This window comes from Pantherophis guttatus, chromosome 1 (genome assembly GCF_059756535.1).
Source record: "Pantherophis guttatus breed Tessera chromosome 1, ASM5975653v1, whole genome shotgun sequence".
In the NCBI taxonomy this organism is placed as follows: Eukaryota; Metazoa; Chordata; class Lepidosauria; order Squamata; family Colubridae; genus Pantherophis; species Pantherophis guttatus.
In genome coordinates this window covers 196197975-196218699 of record NC_142063.1, presented here as the reverse complement: position 1 = coordinate 196218699, position 20725 = coordinate 196197975, and the positions used below count along the sequence as shown (strand labels likewise).

General features: G+C 38.4%; 1 protein-coding gene across 4 annotated transcripts in view; it reads left to right on the top strand.

The window, feature by feature from the left end:
• The window catches only part of MACROD2 (mono-ADP ribosylhydrolase 2), a 1140895-nt gene that overhangs the window by 977098 nt on the left and 143072 nt on the right, over window positions 1-20725 (top strand). For all 4 annotated transcript variants that reach the window (XM_034432401.2, XM_034432402.2, XM_087882285.1 and 1 more), the window contains one exon: window positions 2668-2749. In XM_034432401.2, coding sequence (XP_034288292.1) covers window positions 2668-2749 — 82 coding nt within the window. The remainder of the gene's footprint in view (window positions 1-2667; window positions 2750-20725) is intronic.

Sequence of the window (20725 nt, the reverse complement as noted above, 5' to 3'; positions counted from 1 at the left end):
ATTCATTTTTTTATTTTATATTTTCATTTCCTCTATAAGGTGACTCTACATAACAGGGTATTGTCATGTTTTTTGTGTGTAAAGAGCCCAAGTCTCTCTTTAAAAAAAAAAAAAAAAAAGGATCTCCATGGTGATGCAACTTCCCTGCATGTCAGCTAATGAAGAGAATAAATTGAAGCTAAATATTGCAAGATGGAAATGTTCAGTGGGAGGGGGATATTATTACAGAAAAGTGATACAAGGGGTTTCTAGATGGGGTTTCATTCCCCCAAAATAACATAGAAATGCTTCTAAATTTTGATCTTAAGTTTCTCAGAGTGAAACAGCATGTCATGTGAAACAGTTGTGTACATCTGCTAGCTTCTATTGTTACCTACAGGAATATGCTCTCTGTGAACCTACATTTGTATCTTATTTAGAAAACTCACTTAATGTGACATTTAGCAACCAGATTGGTCTATGTGAGCCCCCCCCCAAAAAAATTACTTTGCACCTATTTGGAAAGCATCACACTGATTGTGAGTGCATATCTGAATAAGCTACCTTTAAAGCTTGGCTCCAGGTTAATGAGTAAACAGTTTGTTCAAGATAATTCTGTTGAGGAATTTGCAGAGCAACCCTTGAGTAGCAAGGGTGTACACATGAAAAGTGATTGTGAGTAGTTAGGAAATAACTCAGCTAACACAGAGATATACTGAGTTGTGTTTACTTTCAGGAAATAGTAATAAGGCACAGTCCAATAAACAGTCCAGGTCATTCACATATAAAGCAGTAGATGGTTAAACAATAGTCCAGGGATAATCCAATAACAATGTCTTCTTACCAGTCGTTGTAGTCATACACGATAAACAGTTGCAAACAGTAGCAAACACAGCAAAAAGCATCAAAGAGAAACAAACCAGGTTTCTAGCTTCCTTTTAAGGACATTGGCTACAGAGCTAACCAATCAGGACACAGTATGATGCAATACAGTAACACAGCAGTCTTAAAGCTATATTGATGGTTTATATATTGCCAAACCAACAAGTTAGGTAGAATCATTTCCTAACAAATTCCCTCCTAACTCTATTCATTCAGATCCTCTGAAGAAGTTAATCTTCAGATTGGTGGACCTAGACTCAAGCCTTCTCTAGAATTGTCCATCAAATTGAAATGATTAACCTCTTTGTACACAGAATAACAGAGTTGGAAGGGACCTTAGTGTCAGGGTTCCAAGTAACACCCCCAACGAAAGAAGACTCCGAGGCTCGAGATTCCTCAAAGTTCCATTTTATTAGAGATGTCATATTGGCACATCTGGGAAAACCCGAATCTGAAAGTTTCCAGGTTTTCCTACCCAAGTGAAAGTTTAAATCCCTGCCCAGCACCCACATGTCCATCACATGACCCAATCATACACCGTCCAAACTAGAGACACCTCCCAGTCATCCAACTCCAGGTGCCAGGGCAAGGCATCCTTGACTCTCTGAGAAAGGAATGTTATTTTGACTATATATCTCCCATACTCCATACAATCCCCCCTCCCATTTTCCCACAGTAGAAAATGTGGCAGGCCTCAAGGTCCAATGTAAAAGATGGCTTCCAGGCCTGACACTTAAGAGGTCTTCTAGTCCAACCCCTGCTTAAGTAGGAGACACTGTACAATTCCAGACAAATGGCTGTCCAATCATTCAATCAATCATTCAGTCAATCAAAACAATTCAAAAACAATCTCTTAATTGATTATGGTTTTGACGGAATATTTAATGTTTATTAACTCTGATTTTATGCTTTTATGGTAAACCACTATAAGATTCTGATAACTGGTGGTTTAAACATTTAATATGTAAATACAGTTTAATTTGATCCCCTCCTTTATTTTTCAGTGAATCCTTGGAGTAAAACTTTTTGACACAGAATTGCTTGCCAAAATATTCTTGTTAAGTGCTAATTATTGTATACAGTTTGTGCTTTTTTTTACATGCTTGGCTTTACTTGAGAATTTCCTCTTTATGAACTGTTTTATTTACTCCTTATTCTGGCTGCCATCTGGCTGCCTTACTCTCTCTTTTTGACTTTGTTTAACCATCACTAGTTTAAAAGCAGGTAGGCTTAGATAATTAAGGACAGTATAGAAGGTTTTCAAAAGTCTTTCCAGAATAGTAAACAGTTCTGCAGAAACATCTCCAGTGACCTTGAATGGAGGTTCCATTTCTTTAACCCAAATCCCTGAGAGACAGCTGTTTTAGGACCCATCCATGCATTTTAAAATTATGATAAGCAGGTAGATTAATATTCGAGCCAAAATGTTCAAGCTGGATTTCCTAACCAGCTATCTGTTGAAAAGCAACTCTACATGGAATTGGCCTTATGAAGGCAAGTTTGTTTTCACTTATTTATTTAATCAGTGTACATGGCAGTTCCAGAAACAGATGTTTCCAGTATTGCATACCGAGTTAGCATAAATGGAAAAACAGCTCCCTAAATTTCATACTGCTACTTGAAATGATCCCTTTGACCCAAACAATAAATCTTTGTGTGCTGTTTGGGATGTTTGGACTACTATGGTATGAACCTATGCAAACATATCCATCAAAAGTTATAACTAAGTGTTACATTTAATGATGATGATGATATTTAAAGGCCAAAATAACACCTTGGTAAAATAATCTCTTTTTTCCCCTTCAGATGGACCGTGTCATTTTTTGTGTATTTTTGGAAGTTGACTACAAAATTTACAAGAAGAAAATGAACGACTTCTTCCCAACAGGTATGTCTATTTGTTTCTTTGAAAACCAACCCTTGTTCTCCAGATATTGTCTGTTCACATGCCTATGTTGTTTATATTTTATAGGTCCTTTAAATGATTTATGCTTTGACATTTATTCATATATAAAAAACATATAAAATGAAATAAATGTTGTTGTATGGTAATTAGGCCTGTTCAAATCAGCATTGGTGACTCAGTTTGAATTGGACATTCAGTACTGAAAGAGGGAATTACTGGATATGATTGTGTGATAAGAGAGTTGAGGCAAATTATTCAAGCCATTAGAAATTTAAAATTAACTCAGAACATGTTTTATCCATGGGTTATAATGGAAACTTCTGACATATCTGTATCTGCTTCTTTATTTTTGACAGAATACAATAAAAAATAGGAATGGTAGAGTATTTAGAGAACATTAATTATCCCCAGATTTAATAGGATACCTTCAAGCACTGCGCTGAATTTTATGTTTTTGATGTATTCAACCTGAATCTTTTTTTTTTAAGTCAAGAGGGAAAGACAGAAAAGCAGCATCAAAATTGTTCAGCATAGAGCCCAAATTGTTCTGCATCAATGCAAAATGTTTCTCCTTCAACTTACAGAAATAAAATTTTTCAAAAACTATAAGCAGTAAAACATTATTTTCCTCTTGCTTTTCTGCAACATCAAGCTTAGCATGATGTTCAAATGTACCCAAGGACATGCTCTTGTGGAGTGCTCCCTCTGATGTTTGAGAGTGGCGGGATATCAAGAGGGTTGGCTTTGATGGTTTTTGCTGGGGCAGAACAGTTTTGAAGGACCTTGACCCACATTGGCTTGACTGGGATACTAAGCTGGATAGGACACCATGGTAAAACTAGGTCTATTGGGGCAGAAATCAGAAGAATGAGTATTTATTTATTTGATTTTTCCAAGTCCTTCTCCAAGGACTCAGGGCGGTGAACAGCCGAGATAAAACATAACATATAAAATTTAAAAGCAGTTTAAAAGACATTAAATAATTTCAGCCCTCAATTTAAAACAACCCAGTTAAAACCAATTTCAAATTAAAACTGAAAAGATAGGATCAAGCCAGCCCGGCTAGATGAAATAGATGTGTTTTCAGGGCCCGACGAAAAGTCCGGAGTCTGGTATCGTGCGTAACTCTGGGGGTAGGTCGTTCCAGAGGGCAGGTGCCGCCACAGAGAAGGCTCTCCCCCTGGGGGTCACCAGCCAATATTGTCTGGCCAACGGCACCCTGAGGAGGCCCTCTCTGTGCGAGCGAACCGGCCGATGGGAGGCTATTGGCGGCAGAAGGCGGTCTTGTAGATACCCCGGCCCTAAGCCATGGAGCACTTTAAAGGTGGTAACCAACACCTTGAAGCGCACCTGGAAGACCACTGGAAGCCAGTGCAGCTTGCGCAGGAGAGGTGTCACATGGGAGCGCCCCATCGCTCCCATAATCCCCCGCACGGCCGCATTCTGGGCCAACTGGAGCCTCCGGGTGCACCCCAAGGGGAGCCCCATGTAGAGAGCATTGCAGTAGTCCAGGTGGGAAGTGATGAGTGCCTGAGTGACCGTGCGTAGGGAGTCCCGATCCAGAAAGGGACGCAACTGTCGTATCAGGCGGACCTGATAAAAAGCCCCCCTGGTCACGGCCATCATATGCTCTTCTAAAGACAGCAGTGCATCCAGGAGGACGCCCAAGTTGCGAGCCCTCTCCGTGGGGGCCAGTGATTCGCCCCCAATAACCAGCGATGGCACCAGCTGGCTATATTGGGACACCGGAAGCCACAGCCACTCGGTCTTGGAAAGGTTGAGTATTGATTAAAGCTGTAGCATTAGTATAACTTTGCTATCTTGGGAGTATAAGGAAAGTTGGCATAACAAATTTGATCCTTGGTGGGAAAGACCAGATCATCTGCAGTATTCAATTGGGTCTAGATTTCTGGCCTGCTGGAAATATTCTCATACTAGAGAATATAGCAGTTTAGCTGTTGGATCCTTAATGTTCTCTGAGCTTGGTCGTTTTCTTGCATTTGTGTCATTGCCAGGCTAGGTAACATCATCACTGGAAATATTCTCTATTAATTACTCGGCCAAGGCCGCAGAAACAGGATCACACAGTAATATACAACATCGTAACAAATAAGCATGCTACGGGGAAGGGGGCTGGCCCAGAAAAAGTGGCCTGAACTTTAAAGGTTTGTGAGAAATTGTCCTTGAAGGATTGCCCTTGCACATATGCCTTCATAATTAAGCCATTAGCTTAAGAGTTTATGGATGGCCTTGGAATTTTTTAAACTATTCCCCTTGGGACATATGGGTTTCTGGAGTCTTAAACATGGAGTATTTATCTCTAAATCAATCTCCAAGGCAAGGCCTTCTTTTTAATCAAACACAACTCTGTTACAGCTTAGATCAGGCAAAAAAAAAAGTTATATCATTAAAAGATTATATGTTTAGCATGGCACAGCAGTTTTACAACTAATTAACATAGTTCTATATCAAGGCTAATAAAATAAATGCTTAACATGCTATTTGGGCCATATGCAAGTGTGAGTTGTTCATTTCAGATACCGTTAGATGGCTTCAGCAGCAGTTTTCCATTTGTATTCCACTTAGGATTTTTTATATTTCATTTGATAGATATTTATGAGCAGCTACCCTGAGGTAACACCACCTTCTACCACAAATCATTACTTATTTTGGGATAAACAACCATATTAGTGCATATACTCTTGAAATAAATTTATATAGGTAAATTATTATTCCTAATAATGGGAATATCTGTGCAGTGTCTTATATAATAAGCTTTCTGTCACTTTACAGAAGTCTGCCCATCTAACAAAGAATTTATTAGTCTAGTCTAGTCTAGTCTAATTGTCTAGTCTAGTCTAGTCTGGTAGTCTAGTCTAGTCTAGTCTTTATTTTTTAATATATTTCATTTGTAACTCTGATCTGTTACTATAATAAAATTCTTACTTGCCCACTCATTCCTGGAATATCATATTCCTCTGCTAGTGTTGCCAACTGGAAGTTCATCTCAGCTTTCAGGACTCAAAATATCTGCTCTACACCAAACACTAATCAGTCCAGAATATATGCTTACCTCAAACTTTTTAAACTCTCTATGATTGGGGCAGCTCTGATGTCTCAACAATGAGTATTGTAGTTACCAGGCCAATGCTTATTGCATGTACTGACTGAAACCTATGCTAAAGGAAACATCCCTTGTACAGTTTAGGTATTTTGGATGACAGTACTAATAAATCAAATATAGAAAGTCTCTAGGAAAAAGCATCTGGTCATAACCCTTGAAATAAAAGAATTTGAGGCAGAGGAAGAGAGAACTTGCTGCTGTCACTGTATGATAGAAACCAAGCAAGATTTTTAAACTTTACTATGATTCCAATTTCTATTGAGACAGAATCAGTGGAATTCAGAGCCAAGAAATACTTAAAACCAATTGTGTGAGAATAGACTAGACAGAATTGGTGGTGGGTTCAATGGTGGGAATCAAGGTGTGCCTAAATTTACAGGCAGTATAAGAAAATTTGGCTATGTTCAAGAGAACTAAATCATATTGATATGACAACATCTGTATGGAAGAATAATTTCCCAGGTGTTTTACTAGGTGTTATAAGGCAAGACCTGAGAAAGTGAATGAAGCCCATAGTAAGTAATGTTAGCTTGCCATCTAGAAGATGTGTGAGAGGCAGATAATTTATTAAAGTGATAAATTGCATAGATTGGCTGGTCAGTGTCAGAATGCCCATCACATGATTCAGTCCCTACTTACAGCATTCTCCATATAGACAAATAAAGTTGCAGCATTGCATTGCCTGTAATAACGCCAGAGGCTGTTACAAAAAACCACAGAATCTGTCATGGTTCAAAAATCTACAACATTCTTTGAAATCTCATCTGTCCTTTGATTCATCATTTGCTTCAGTGGAGTGATTCAGTTGGTCATAGAATAAAAGCAATTGTTTCAAGCTCTCTGCAAGTCCAGTGGTTATCAGGATTCACCAGGAATAGCAGTTGTCATATTTTCCCCTAGGCACTTTAGGGCATGGTAGACATATGATGGTTTTCTAAATTTCCTTCATGAGGAGTCTCTGTGAGTCCACTGACAAATCTATATGTTGGGAATGTGAGGGGCATTGTAAGGAAAACAAAAGGGAAGAAAGGGAAAGAGAAAACTAGAAGAGTGGGGAGAAAGGAGCAAAAGCAAAGGAAAGCTAGGGTATGGGAAGAAGAAAATGACGAAGTAGTACTATAAATCAGGACAAAGAGAAAGGCAAATTGCAAGAGGAGTTAGGATGGTCAACGGAAACAGGAGGATATACCCCAATTTTGCTGTACCCAGTCACAGAGAAACTTGGGTTCAATCATCCTCTGGGAAAGAAACTAATCTTCTTGTGATCTGAAGACAAGCTTGACATAATAGAATAGTTTCTGGATGAAGAAAATCTAGAGATTTGTTTATTTATTAGGTGTATACAGTCACCCATCTCAAACACATGACTTTGGCAGCTAGCAATATTAAAAAATAATAAACATATATAAAAACGTAAAACTCATAACAGCTGGAAAAGTAAATAATAAAAGCCACAATAAGCCATTCAACATAGCCAAGAAACTGGACCCATCTCACATCCAGGGCCCCATGTTTCAATTCAGACCTGGAAGCCATATTTCTACCTTCAGGCTTCAGGCCTACCACAAATCCTATTGTGGGAAATTAGGAGGGGGGATTTCATAGAGAGAAGAAGATATGTAGTCACAATAAAATTCTTTATAGAAAATCAAGGCCATGAGGCCTTGCAGCTGTGTGGAGAAGAATGAGGAGGTATCTTCTGTTCTGGACAGCAATTGATTGGATGTGTGGTAGACATGTGGGAGAGGGGCAAGCTCTTGAACTTTCTTTTGGGTGTGGAAAACCCAGAAGCTCTCAGATTCAGGTTTTCACAGATGTGTCAATATGACATCTCTAATAAAAGTTAGCTTTGAGGAAATTCAGGCCTCAAAGTTTGATTTCGTTGGGGGTGTTACTTGGAACCCTGACACCCACATCTTCAACTCCCTATGAAAGTCCAACAAAGATGGGGCCAATCTAATCTCTGAAGGGATGATATTCCAGAAATCAGGTTGCCATGACAAAAAAGCTTCTCACTTGGGCCCTGACAGCCAGCACTCCATATCTGACTGGGATTTGGGGTATGCCTTTCCTGCCAACTAGAGAGAATGGGTAGAATCAATGAGCGAGACACATTCCCATAAAGTCCAAAAACTGAGCCATAAAGGGCCTTAAATTAAACTTTGGTTTGCACCCTTTGTCACATCAATAGATCCAAGGTAAACTAGATAGGAAACAACCTTCCTGTTTCCTATCGAGCTTGTTCTGCAAGACTGGCATTAATCTGCACCTCTAAAAGTAGATTTCTTTCCCTGCCTCCCTTACAGCCTGAGAAATTATGGAGGGTCTCTTCTGAGCCTCTTGCCCTTCCCATTATCCATCTATGGGCTATGCTATCTCTTATTGGACCGTTTCTTGACAGCATCTCTTTGCCCAGGCTCCCGTATCATTCCTACATACCATTCAGTGGTGGGTTGCTACCAGTTCACCCTGGATCGGGGCAAATTGGTAGCGGAGGCAGCGGGAGGCTCTGCCCATCTGCCCGGATGCTTCTGCATATGTGCAGAAGCTTCTGCGCATATGCAGAAGTGTTGCATGCGGGCGTGAGCACGTGCGTGTCCAAGAGCGAACTGGTAGCGATGGGTTTTGAAACTCGCCCCGATACCATTGTAGTCATGTACCTAATCATATGAGCAAATAATTATATTCCCCTTTTACAAATGTACTAGAAATAACATTTGCAAAAACTTTCTTTATAGGCAGTTGCTATTTTAATTGTCATAAAAGTTGTTCTAGCTGTTTCTCTGATGCAGATGGGAAATTATCTCAGAAGAACAACAGGCTAACTGAAATAACCCTTTTCATTTTGTTGAAAGACAGTAGTAGATATATTTCCTCTTTCTGTTTTCCATCAACAAACTCAGGGTAATATTCCTTTTGTATCCTCTCCCCTGTGTAACTGGAAAGGAGCCAATTCAGATATTTTCAGTGAACAGCTTAATTGTTCCAGAGGGACACAATCACAGAAGGGGGGGGACAATCTGGCCTGCTGTTTTTCAACTGTGATTTATGTGGACTCTGGCTAAACTGATGACTAACATACATTTATTGCATAAAGTATTTCTATATTACTGGTAGCTCCCCAAGCTTTTTCAGCTGCTCAGAATCTCTCAAAAATCTTTTAAATCCCTCTTTGACACCATGGGAAGGTTGTAGACTTCAGAGAGATTACGTATAATTCACCTTGAGCCAGGGAGCCAAATAATGATGTTTCCAGGCTCACCTTTTCCATATATTTTCCCTGATCTCACTCATTAAATCTAGAACATTATTTTACATTGATTTCAAACCCTGCTGTACATCCTAGAAAAACTCCAGATTGAAATATAACCACAAGATAGTTCTCCTTAAGGCTCTTTAGAAAAATGATTGCATTATTAACTTTTGGGGTAGATAGGGCAGACTGAAGATGGCTCTCAGAAAGCAGAACTATCAACTGCAGTAATAAACCAAGAAACCAATAAGTAGACCAGTTCCTCGGAATCTCTTTGGATCAGGTTTGTTGGAAAACAATAAATTGATTTGGTTTCTCCATCCATTCAACCCAAGATTTTAAGGCCAACAGATGTCCTACAAGCACAGTCCAACAATGGTGCCCCTCTCACTTCCATTACTTAACTGACAAGTTAAGACTTAATAAGTACCAAAGATACAATAAGACACTAAAAATTTAGGTTTTTCTCAGACCATCTCCCAGGCTGGAGCCTACATTAAATATCAACTTTTTATTTTTTTTAAAAAAAAAATATTTAGTACTAAATAGCGGTAAGCAATGTAAACATATTATTTATTTCTAACTAGGGTAATGCACATTTTCAACATTTTAAATGTATTCTTTAATACATTGTTATAAGGAGAAAAATGCAAATACCAACATTTATTCAAAAGTGTGGCAGGTACTTATTTTGTTTAATGGTTAGCACTGTGTCACAATGACTGTAAAATCAAAATGTAATTGTGTGAATAATAGGCACTCAGGTAATTAATTTATAATAAAAATATGATCTCATGTATATGACTTAAATTTGTAATATTTGTAATAATCTAGCTAGTGGGGGATTCTTTTACCATTTAATTTAGCCCATGCTTTTTAGGGCTATGCCCCAAATGGAAAATCATGGATCGTTATGTTTTGTTTTGTTTTTTTGAATCCCCAATAAATATATCATTTCAGAAAGTTGAAACATCTTGATGGCCCCAAAACAAAACCTGGAAAGATCTCACAGGTGAAGTAGGGCAAAGTTGGTGTATTTCCTTCCAGGCTCTTACCTTCCTCAACATAATCCGTTTGCTGGCTTATTTGCCAGTCTTCCCATCACTTCTGTTCTCTGCCTCCCATAGTCGCCCCAGCCAACATTTTTGTGAATTCTCTTGACCCTTATCTAGTGCTAATTTAGCTTTGACCATTAGTAGATCAGATTCTTGTGTATAGGTAACAATAATAAACTCTTCTGTGCTTTGAACTCAGCGAATGCTGCTGGTTATTTGCACCTGACACATCCTCTTGGATAGTTTAGATAGATCCTTTTGAAAGTCTATGTAGTATTCTGAGTTGTGTGATGACACTAGGACACCTTATTGTTTATTCCTAACTCCAAGTCATTAATGTAGTTATTAAAATGTGTTTGTCCTAATACAGCTTCTTAAGAAAGCCTAACTCTGCATCTCTTTCTATTATAAGACGTGTCCAATTATTTCTACACTTTGTTCTTTAACCAAGAGTCAGGTGATGGGATATGTCCATTGATCTCTTGACTGTTAAATTTGATCAAGCTACCTTTTATGAGGGACTTCATCAAAAACCCTTTGAATATGCAAGTGCAATCTACTGCTGTACTGTTTACATATGATTGTTAACATTTTAAAAGAATCCTAAACTGCTAATGAGATAGATCTAACCTTTGAAAAAATATATATTGATTCTTCTACAGTAAGCTCTGTTCTTATATAATCTATTTAACTTTCCTCGTTTTTATCGATTCATATATATATATATATATATATATATATATATATATATATATATGCTAATACATTCGCTCAGTAGTAGATTTTTTTTAAATGAATGAACAGGAATGAGTCCATTTGAAAATAAACCAGATGTTTAAAGAAGAGGATGAAAAATGCCTCTTCTAATTAGAACTTAGTATTGGGTTTTATCTAAATGCCTACATAGAAAATTAATATGCCCTCCAGGTACCGTGTAATCCAAATCACATAGGACATAAGGGTTATTTTTATTTTCCAGTTTCTGAAATAATATTTAGAACTATAGTGGGAGAAGCCAGACATTGATCTGTTGTGGATGGTTGTTTTAGAAATGCTTAAATGTCTTATTAAAAGGAGCAAAGCTTTGCTTGACATCTCTTCAAAAGAAGCAACTGATGAATACATTCAGCCCACTGTCAAACCCTTTTGTGCATGTCAACTGCAAAATGTAGTAAGGTACTCATTTGGATCTAGCTCTACATGGCTCCACCAGGCCTTACCTTTTTTTGGATTCTGCATAACAATGCACTGCATTTTGATCCCTCTGATTTTTTATTGCATAATGTTTTATGATATAGTTTTTACCAGTATGAGAAAGCATGCATACACCTGAGATTTCATAGAGAGATGACCGTATTTTCCCAAAGGAGGTAATGGGGAAAGATAATGCAGTTTGGCCAATTGTTTCTGAAGAATCAAAGATCCAGAAGAAGGCACAAGTGAAAGCTGTTCAAACGTCAGAAGTCGTATGGCAATTCTACTTTCAGTCACAGAACTTTATTGTCCTGCTTTGTCCAGATCAATATTCAGAAATCAGTCTTTGTACAGAACAGAACAGTTTGATACAAGCTGACTGAGTAATCAAAAGTGTAAGACATAGAAGGCAGGAGGTTGAGAGGTCCAAGAAGCAGGATCAGAAACAGGGGGCCCTGAGACAAACCACAGTGAGATGGCTTGGAAACAAAGAGTAGATTGGGAAATAAAGTAAAATCAGCAGAACAGTTCTGGCAAATAAGGTAAAGTAAGGGGAAAAACTTCAAATTGGGAGCTTAGACTGACAAAATGTAATCATAATAATGAGAAATAATTTTATTTACACTCTGAGACCAAATAATAATGAAGCTATAGAGATGAAAGAAATAAAACAATTAGAAAGATAAAAATGTTATATGAAATAGAGAAAATAAAAACATAAGCAAAATAAAAATAGAAAAATAAAACAGAACATTTGTTATTGATTCTTCTTATCCCCCACCCCCTTTTTTTAGGTAAATAAGCACATAAGGTATTTGTAACAATATATAACACTTTAAAAAATCTATTCTCATAATGGCCATAATTAGTTATAAGTTATAAATTTATTTAGCTTGATGTTTCAAAGAACATCTCAGCCAGGTAAGCTTCCTCCATATAAGACCAGAATAGCCTAACAACAGGGGAGTTAATAAATCTATACACTACACTACATAAAAAGGGCAGCACAATAAAGCGTAGATAATAAACTCAATAACTCCCAATTGACGAAGGAATAATTGATTCTGGATTAGATAATGTGTTTCTCTCAGATACCTTAAAAGGCAGACAGTTAAATCTCACCAAAGAGAAAGTTTCTACATGTTTGGTAATTTTTTGGGATAAAAGATATTCCACTACAAAAATGATGTGGAGAGAGTCATTTGGTCACTGTGAGGATGCTTAGAAAAGTAGTTGATGTCAATGCATTTTCCCCCAAATAAATTAAAAAAAATATCCAGGAAAGTACAAGAATTCTTTGTGAAAATTAGTTTGGCCCAAAACCTAATATAAAACCTAAAATCTCATTTGAGCCCCTATAGAAGAAAGGCTTAATTCCAAAAAAAAGATTGATTTGGGTACGTTTTGAGGCAATCAATCAATCTTTAGGACTGAGTTCTTTATTGAAGCAAATTTGGGAGCCAAACTAATTATTTTAGTTCTCAAGATATTCATAGATGCGGGAACATAATTGCTGCCCCCACTGTCTGCAAAATGCAAGATTGGGTTGACAATCTAGTTTATGATAGCTTTTAATATCTCATTCTAAAATAAAGAAAATTGAAAAGTTGTTCTTAGATATTTAAAGTCCAAATTTGTTTGATACTGGTTTTCTCTATTTTATGACAGTAAGTAGGGCTGACAAACCTTTTAAGTGAAGATCATTACTTTTGTTTTTTATATGGCTCTCCAATCCACAATAAAATATAGAGTCCCAAACACATCTATTGTTCTAGGTACTGCTAGAGGTTCTTCAGTTTAAGTCTGGTTCCTCCAGCTTCTATCTTCTTTCCCAGATATCTGATTTATTTCTTGGTCTTCTCTGAAATTTATTTATGTTACAGTTATAAGCCACATACTGATAATTGAAGAAGGAGAGAATGCAAAGTAGGACAGCAAAGGAGTAAAATAGGACAAAGAAAATCATGGCTTTAAAAAAGAGCCTCTTATCTCTAGATGTAGCAGTGTCAAGTCCCATGACATCAATTTTAGGTCACCTAATATTATATCAAGCCTAGATATGTTGAATGGTATGTAATGATAATCATGGACTATACAAACTCTGTATAAGTACAGATTAGGCGAGACCTGGCTCAAAAACAGTAACTGTGAGAGGGACCTTGGAGTCCTAGTGGATGATCACTTGAATATGAGCCAGCAGTGTACAGCACCAACCAAAAAAGCTAATAACAACCCTGGGTTGTATAAACAGAGGCATAGAATCAAGATCATGTGAAGTATTAGTACCGCTTTATAAAACTTTAGTAAGACGACACCTGGAATACTGTAACCAATTTTGGTCACCATACTACAAAAAAGATGTTGAGACCTTGGAAAAAGTTCAGAGAAGAGCAGAAGAGAAGAGCAACTAAAATGATCAAAGAGACTAAAACATATGAAGAAACGGCTGTGGGATTTGGGTTTGGCTAGTCTGAAGAAAAGAATTAGGGGAGACATGATAGCAGTATTCCAGTATTTGAGGGGTTGCCACAAAGAAGAGGGGGTCAAATTATTCTACAAAGCACCAGAGGGCAAGAGAAGAAACAATGGTTGAAATAACCAAAGAGAGAAGCAACTTGGAATTAAGGAGAAACTTCCTAACAGTGAGGACAATTAACCAGTGGAATAGCTTGCCTTCAGAAATTGTGGGCGCTCCATCACTAGAGGTTTTTAAGAAGAGACTAGACAGCTTTTATCTGAAATAGTATAGGTTCTCCTGCTTGAGCAGGGGGCTAGACTAGAAGACCTCCAAGGTCCCTTCCAGCTCTATTCTATTCTATTCTATTCTATTCTATTCTATTCTATTCCATTCCATTCCATTCCATTCCATTCCATTCCATTCCATTCCATTCTAATTATTAATCCTGTCCTTTAAAACCATCTGCAAAGTAATATTAATTTTTACATTTTAAAAAACAATTTCAGGAAATCATCAAAATTTTGAATGGGCATAAAAATCCCAGAAGGTGGTTGTTTAGCAACTCAAATGCAGCATGCGGATGTTGATAAGGCTAATGTGACTATGAGTTGATAAAGAGTATAAACTTGCATTCTCCTGGGTTTTATTGCAGTAGCTTTTTTCCATTAGTCCATTTGCATTCTTTTTATAAAAAGTACTAACAAACCAGTGGAAAATGAACACGTTTCCTAAATGATTCCATTTTCTCTTTCCTTTTCGCTCCTTTTTCTTGACTCTTTTGTGAATGATTTTCTTTGTTCAGCTTCTTCCCTCTGATTTGCATATAAAGACACTTCTAATTATTCTGTGCTGTCAAGATATTCCCTATCTCCGAAAGAATGTGCTGTTTTGCACAATGGATGTGGTTGCATGGTGCTGTGTCAAAGACCAGGGGCATTGGGCTGGCTCTCCAACACTCAGATTGTATTCAGAAGGGAATGACAAATTCTTTGCTGCATTGTAGAAGTATTATTTCGTATTATATGTGTTCATAAAATGGAAGAGGGGGATGCTTCAACCAGCAATAATATATGCGCTTCGCCTGACTTTTCCAATAAGCAGGGTTATCCCAAGAAGCTCAGCATTTCTTCAAAAGGAGGTTAGGCTACAAAGAAAGAGGTCCTAATGTGAATGGTTTGACCTACAAAGCTTCTCCTTAAATACAGACAGCCAAAAACAGTGAAAAACAGAAATGTAGTCCCTGAGACATAAATGCATCTTACCCCAAACTATATTCTGGATATCAGCATTACTGGATTGGTGAGGGAAAAGAAGTAAGATTATAACTGGTGCTTTTTATTATGTGGAAGAATAGATATGAAAATTCTGTTATTTGTTTATGTACACTGTAAGCCTTTTTTCTTTTCCGGAAAAAATATGACTAAAAAAAGGAAATTAGTTTAGCAATAATAATTAATTGAAATTACCTCCTAAAAACCAAAGATTTCCATAATGTATGCATATCTGTTCTGATAGCTTTCCTCCAACTTTGTGCCCTTAAGTTATGTTGGTCTTCTAGTTAAAAGATTCCATGTGGCTGGGAAAGACTGACTTTTTTTAGAAGAGGTTTTTTACAATCCCCAGATGTATGCAGGTACTTTTCAGTACCCCAGTTATAATGATATCCAGTTATCACAGCACCTTTAACTAGATCCCCTCCCCGGTTGGATTCTGATATCAAAAAGATCCTGCTGACAATTATAACTATGTATGGTTCATGTGGCCAAGCATGGAAAAAATATAATAGTCATTGACAAGCTACTTATCACCAAAAAAAAGAGTCTCTGGTTTGGAAAATTCCTTTCCTCCCTCCCTCCCTCCTTTCCTCCCTTCCTTCCTTCCTATCTATCATCTATCTATCTATCCATCCATCCATCCATCCATGGGTGGTTTCCACTTACCTTTACTACCAGTTTGCAGTGGGAGCACTTCTGCGCATGCACAGCTTTTAGCTTCTGCGCATGAGCAGATCACCGATGATTCCACCGGTTTTACTACCGGTTCTATAGAACCGGACAGAACCAGGAGCAACCCACCACTGTGTCTGTCTGTCTGTCTGTCTGTCTGTCTGTCTGTCTGTCTATCTATCTATCTATCTATCTATCTATCTATCTATCTATCTATCTAATCTATCTATCATCTATATCTATCTATATCTATCTATCTATCATCTATCTTCTATTTATTTATCTATCTATCATCTATCTATCTATCCATCCATCCATCCATCCATCCATCCATCCATCCATCCATCCATCCAGGGGTGGGTTCCACTTACCTTTACTACCAGTTCGCAGTGGGAGCACTTCTGTGCATGTGCAGCTTTTAGCTTCTGCGCATGAGCAGATCACCGATGATGATGTCATGGCGGGTGGGCAGAGCCTCCCCTGGTTTTACCATCAGTTCTATAGAACCGGACAGAAACGGGAGCAACCCACCACTCTATCTATCTATCTATCTATCTATCTATCTATCTATCTATCTATCTATCTATCTCTATCTTGCAGCCTCTTAGTGCCAGAAGAAAGGGAAAAGTAGGTCCCACACAGTTTCCCTACTTTTTGCATGGTCCTGCATAACTATAGAAAAAAAGATATAATCGTATTGGGGGAATATTTCTTTGAGCATGGACTATGTCCACAATGAAAATATGATATTTATTACTGTTGATATTACTTGCCAGAACTATCAACAAGGACTAGGAGGAAAAGAGGATGGAGTAATGGGCTGGGAGAAAGAGAGTAGAATTTTACTTTGCCTTCTGTTATTTCTAGAGAAGGGCAGAATTACACTTTGGTGCAGATCAGAATAGGCGTGTGAGCCATTGGTTTCCAATGATTGTTCTAGTGACATGGCAGGCTGTCCATTTCTAGAGAATTATCATTATGTTTTCATTACTGGATATAAAAAACTATGTCCGTGAGTGCACAGCTGAAAACTGGATACTCTTGACTAGATTACAATTTAGTTCTTATAGTCCAGATTGGAAGGCACTGTCTGTTGAAAAACAGCATACTTTGAGTACATGTTTACATATGCTGTCATGGTTATACAAGCTTCTGAATCTTTTGTTAAAGCATCCTCATGGAACGATTTCTGTCAGCTCTTTGCAAAAGCAACATCAAGAGAAATCATCCTTCGTGAAAGGAAGACTTCCTTCAAGGGACAGTCTCCATGACTACGGATTCATTCCCCTCCCAATTACTGCTCCTTTCCTTTCTTCCTGTTTCTCCTTTCGTGGGTTCTTTAGTTTTATGGCAAATCAACTACCAAGAAAAATTTATGCTGCTGAATGAAATGCTTAATAGCATATTCAGAGACCCTTAATTTACATTTGGATCTTGTCAACTAAATGTATTACCTATTTCTGATTAATAAAACTCCCTAAGGTTAGATTTACTCAGCCTTAGAAAATGCATTTCCCTCATCCTTCACTGACACAGAATAACTTAATATGAAGGAGGAGAAATAGTTGCTAGGCATGCTGTCAGGTTTATGTCCTCTTCTTCCTTTGCACCAGAATCCTGAGAGTGGTCTGTACTCACAAAGCATTCTCTCGCCAACTGCAAAATAATGCATCTCTAGAGAATGTATTTGTAGCTATTCTACAATATCAATTACATCCATTCAATGAACAAAGCCACATGAAAAGTCTCCCTCTCTGGATGCCTAATTCACTATTTATGTGACTCCTATAGATGTTCAGCCCTATTGTGCAGGTCAGGAGTTTCAATAGGGGGATTCCCCATTGGGGAATTCTGGGAGATGTAATCTCCAATGCAACTGGAAGGCATCAAATTGTGACATGGATAACGGAAATGTGGAAGAGCTGTGACTTCCCCTTTGCTTCCTCTCCTCTCATTTCCTATAATTAGAAAAAGCAGGTTTTATTTTCCAGTCATTTCATAGATCCCCCTCATTCGTATCCCTCAGTTCTTGTTCAGGAAGAGTTGGAAGAGGCTTCAACCTTTTGGCATCAGTAGAATGCTGAAAGTCTGCCAAAGCCAGACCTGCTATGACTGCTTCTTTGACACATAGAGTGTAGAACAGCAACCTCCAACCTTTCTGTCACCAGGGATCGGTTTCAAAAGAAAACTTGTCTTACACAGACTGAGGGAAGGGGATGGTTTCACGGGCAACCTAGATCCCGCCCATGCACAGATGAAGCTTCTTGTTTGCCCACTGCTTGTATGGCCCAGTTTCTAATAGACCAGTTGCGGCCCACGGGTTGGGAACCCCTGATGTAGAAGGCATTGATCAATCTGTTTTCACAGATAAATACAGGACAAGCTGTTTCAGCATGGAGGACTCACATTGTTGAGGGCAATATGCTGACTCTGTAAACCACTTGGAGAGGGCTGTAAAGCACTGTGAAGCAGTATATAAGTCTAAGCACTATTGGTATTGCTATTTGCAGTTGTGTGACTGGTAATTCTGGTACCATACTATGCATTCTGAGGGGTGGGGTGGGGAAGCCAAGGAACTGCACCTGTTAAGTAGACTCTTTGAAAGGAGTCTGTGATACTGAAGTTGGATGTAGTGGAACCTCTTTGGATCCATACCAGAAGGATGTATTACACTCCATAAGTGCAAATTGTTATGGTCTGTGGCAAAAGGAGCAGTGTGGCACTCTATTAAAAAGCACCATATCAACAATGATGGGAGAAAAAGGTGTCAAACTCCTTTGGAATGGACTGTTAGGAATTTCTGGTTAGAACAACTTCAAAAGCTACCAAATAGATTTCAGATGTCATGAGACCAAAGAGTTAGGATGCTGTAGCTAAGCAACAAGGAAGAATAATTGCATGAATGCTGAGGTTCATGAGCACAGTGCACACAAAGAAGCTTTGCCTTTTAATATAAACTGTCACAGTGAGTTTGATTGAACTGAACCTGCATTCATTTCAGAACAGTTATGAAGAGAGCATATGTTTAGTGGGACATCGCTTTCCCCACTATCTATCAGAGACACCTTTTTAAATATATATTTTATTGAATGTTATGAAGACTACAAAAAAATGAAAAATGAAAACTTACTAATTTCATTCCAAAGTATTCAGTAAGATGTCATGTATCTAAAATCAAGTAATGCAAACTCACAAGAAAAGACAACACAAGGAAAGGTAAATAAAAGTTAAAAACAGATAATACTAGCTGAATACCCATGCTCCGCTAGGAAACTATGTGATCGGGCTTGATAAATCGACACCTAAAGTTTGAAAATTAATGAGTAGTTATGATTGGCCTCTCCTCTCCCCTTCTCTCCCTCAGGCTAGCTCCATAGATCCTCTCCTATCTCCTTCTCTCCCTCAGGCTGGCCCCATAGATCCTCTCCTATCTCCTTCTCTCCCTCAGGCTGGCCCCATAGATCTTCTCCTATCCCCTTCTCTCCCTCAGGCTGACCCCATAGATCCTCTCCTATCCCCTTCTCTCCCTTAGGCTGACCCCATAGATCCTCTCCTATCCCCTTCTCTCCCTCAGGCTTGCCCCATAGAAGCCTCTCCTCTCCCCTTCTCTCCCTCAGCCTTGCCCCACAGAAACGTCTTCTATCCTATCCCGTTCTCTCCCTCAGACTTTCTAGCCCCATCTCTCCATGAGGCTTGCCCCACAGAAGACTGTCTTACACTATCCCATTCTCTCCAGAGTTATTTTCAAGTCGGGAGGGGGAGTAGAACATCTAACTAATTAGTATCAGAGCGTGTTATAATAATATAGGAAATACTAATGCTCTGATGGTCATTTCAAAAAACCCTTTCTTAGTGAGCACCTAGAAGCCAAGAGGAACATACGTGGCAAATTTCAAGTTTGTAGGCTTTATGGTTCTGGAGATTTCGTGATTAATGTGTGAGTGGTTTTCTCTTTTATATATATAGATAATAAAAGAACTACAATAATGCCATAATATTTCTCACCCTATTATATAATTAAACATGTGATCATATGTATAATTATATATATATATTTGCATATATAATTGAACATACAGATAGTCCTTGACTTACAGTTCATTTAGTGACTGTTCAAAATTACAACAGCACTGTAAAAAGTGGCTTATGACTATGTTCACACTTACGACTTGTGATGAAATCTAAAATTTGTTACTACCAGTTCTGTGGGCGTGGCTTGGTGGGTGGGGTAATGTGACTGGGTGGGTGTGGCCAATTTTTTTTTTTACTTTTAAAACCATTTTTTTTACAACCTCTTCAACGAAGCCTTTGCTGATCAGGCAACTCAGCTTGGATCATCAGAGGCATTTAAAAGGAAAAAAGCCTCTGCCGATCAGGCAACTCAGCTGGGATCATCAGAGGCTTTTAAAAGCATTTGACGATCCCAGCTGAGCTGCGCAATCATCAGAGGCTTTTTTTTTTACTTTAAAAGCATTTTTTCGGCCGAAGAGGTTGTAGAAAAAATGCTTTTAAAATGAAAAAAACAAAACCTCTGATGATTGTGTGGCTCAGCTGGGCATGGGGCGGGGGGGCCAGGGATTTTTGCTACCGGTTCTACGAACCACCCGCCTCCATCGCTACCAGATCAGGCGATCCGGTCCGAACCGGGAGCATTTCACCCCTGCTTATGACCATTGCCGCATCCCCAGGGTCATGTGATCAAAATCCAGGCACTTGGCAACTAATTCATATTTATGACAATTGCAGTGTCCTGGGGTCATGTGATCACATCTTGCAAACTTCTGACAAGCAAAGTCAATGGGGAAACCAGATTCACTTAAAAACTTTGTTACTAACTTAACTTCATTGATTCACTTAACAACTGAAACAAGAAAGTTTGTAAAATGGAGCAAAGCTCACTTAACAACTGTCTCGCTTGACAACAGAAA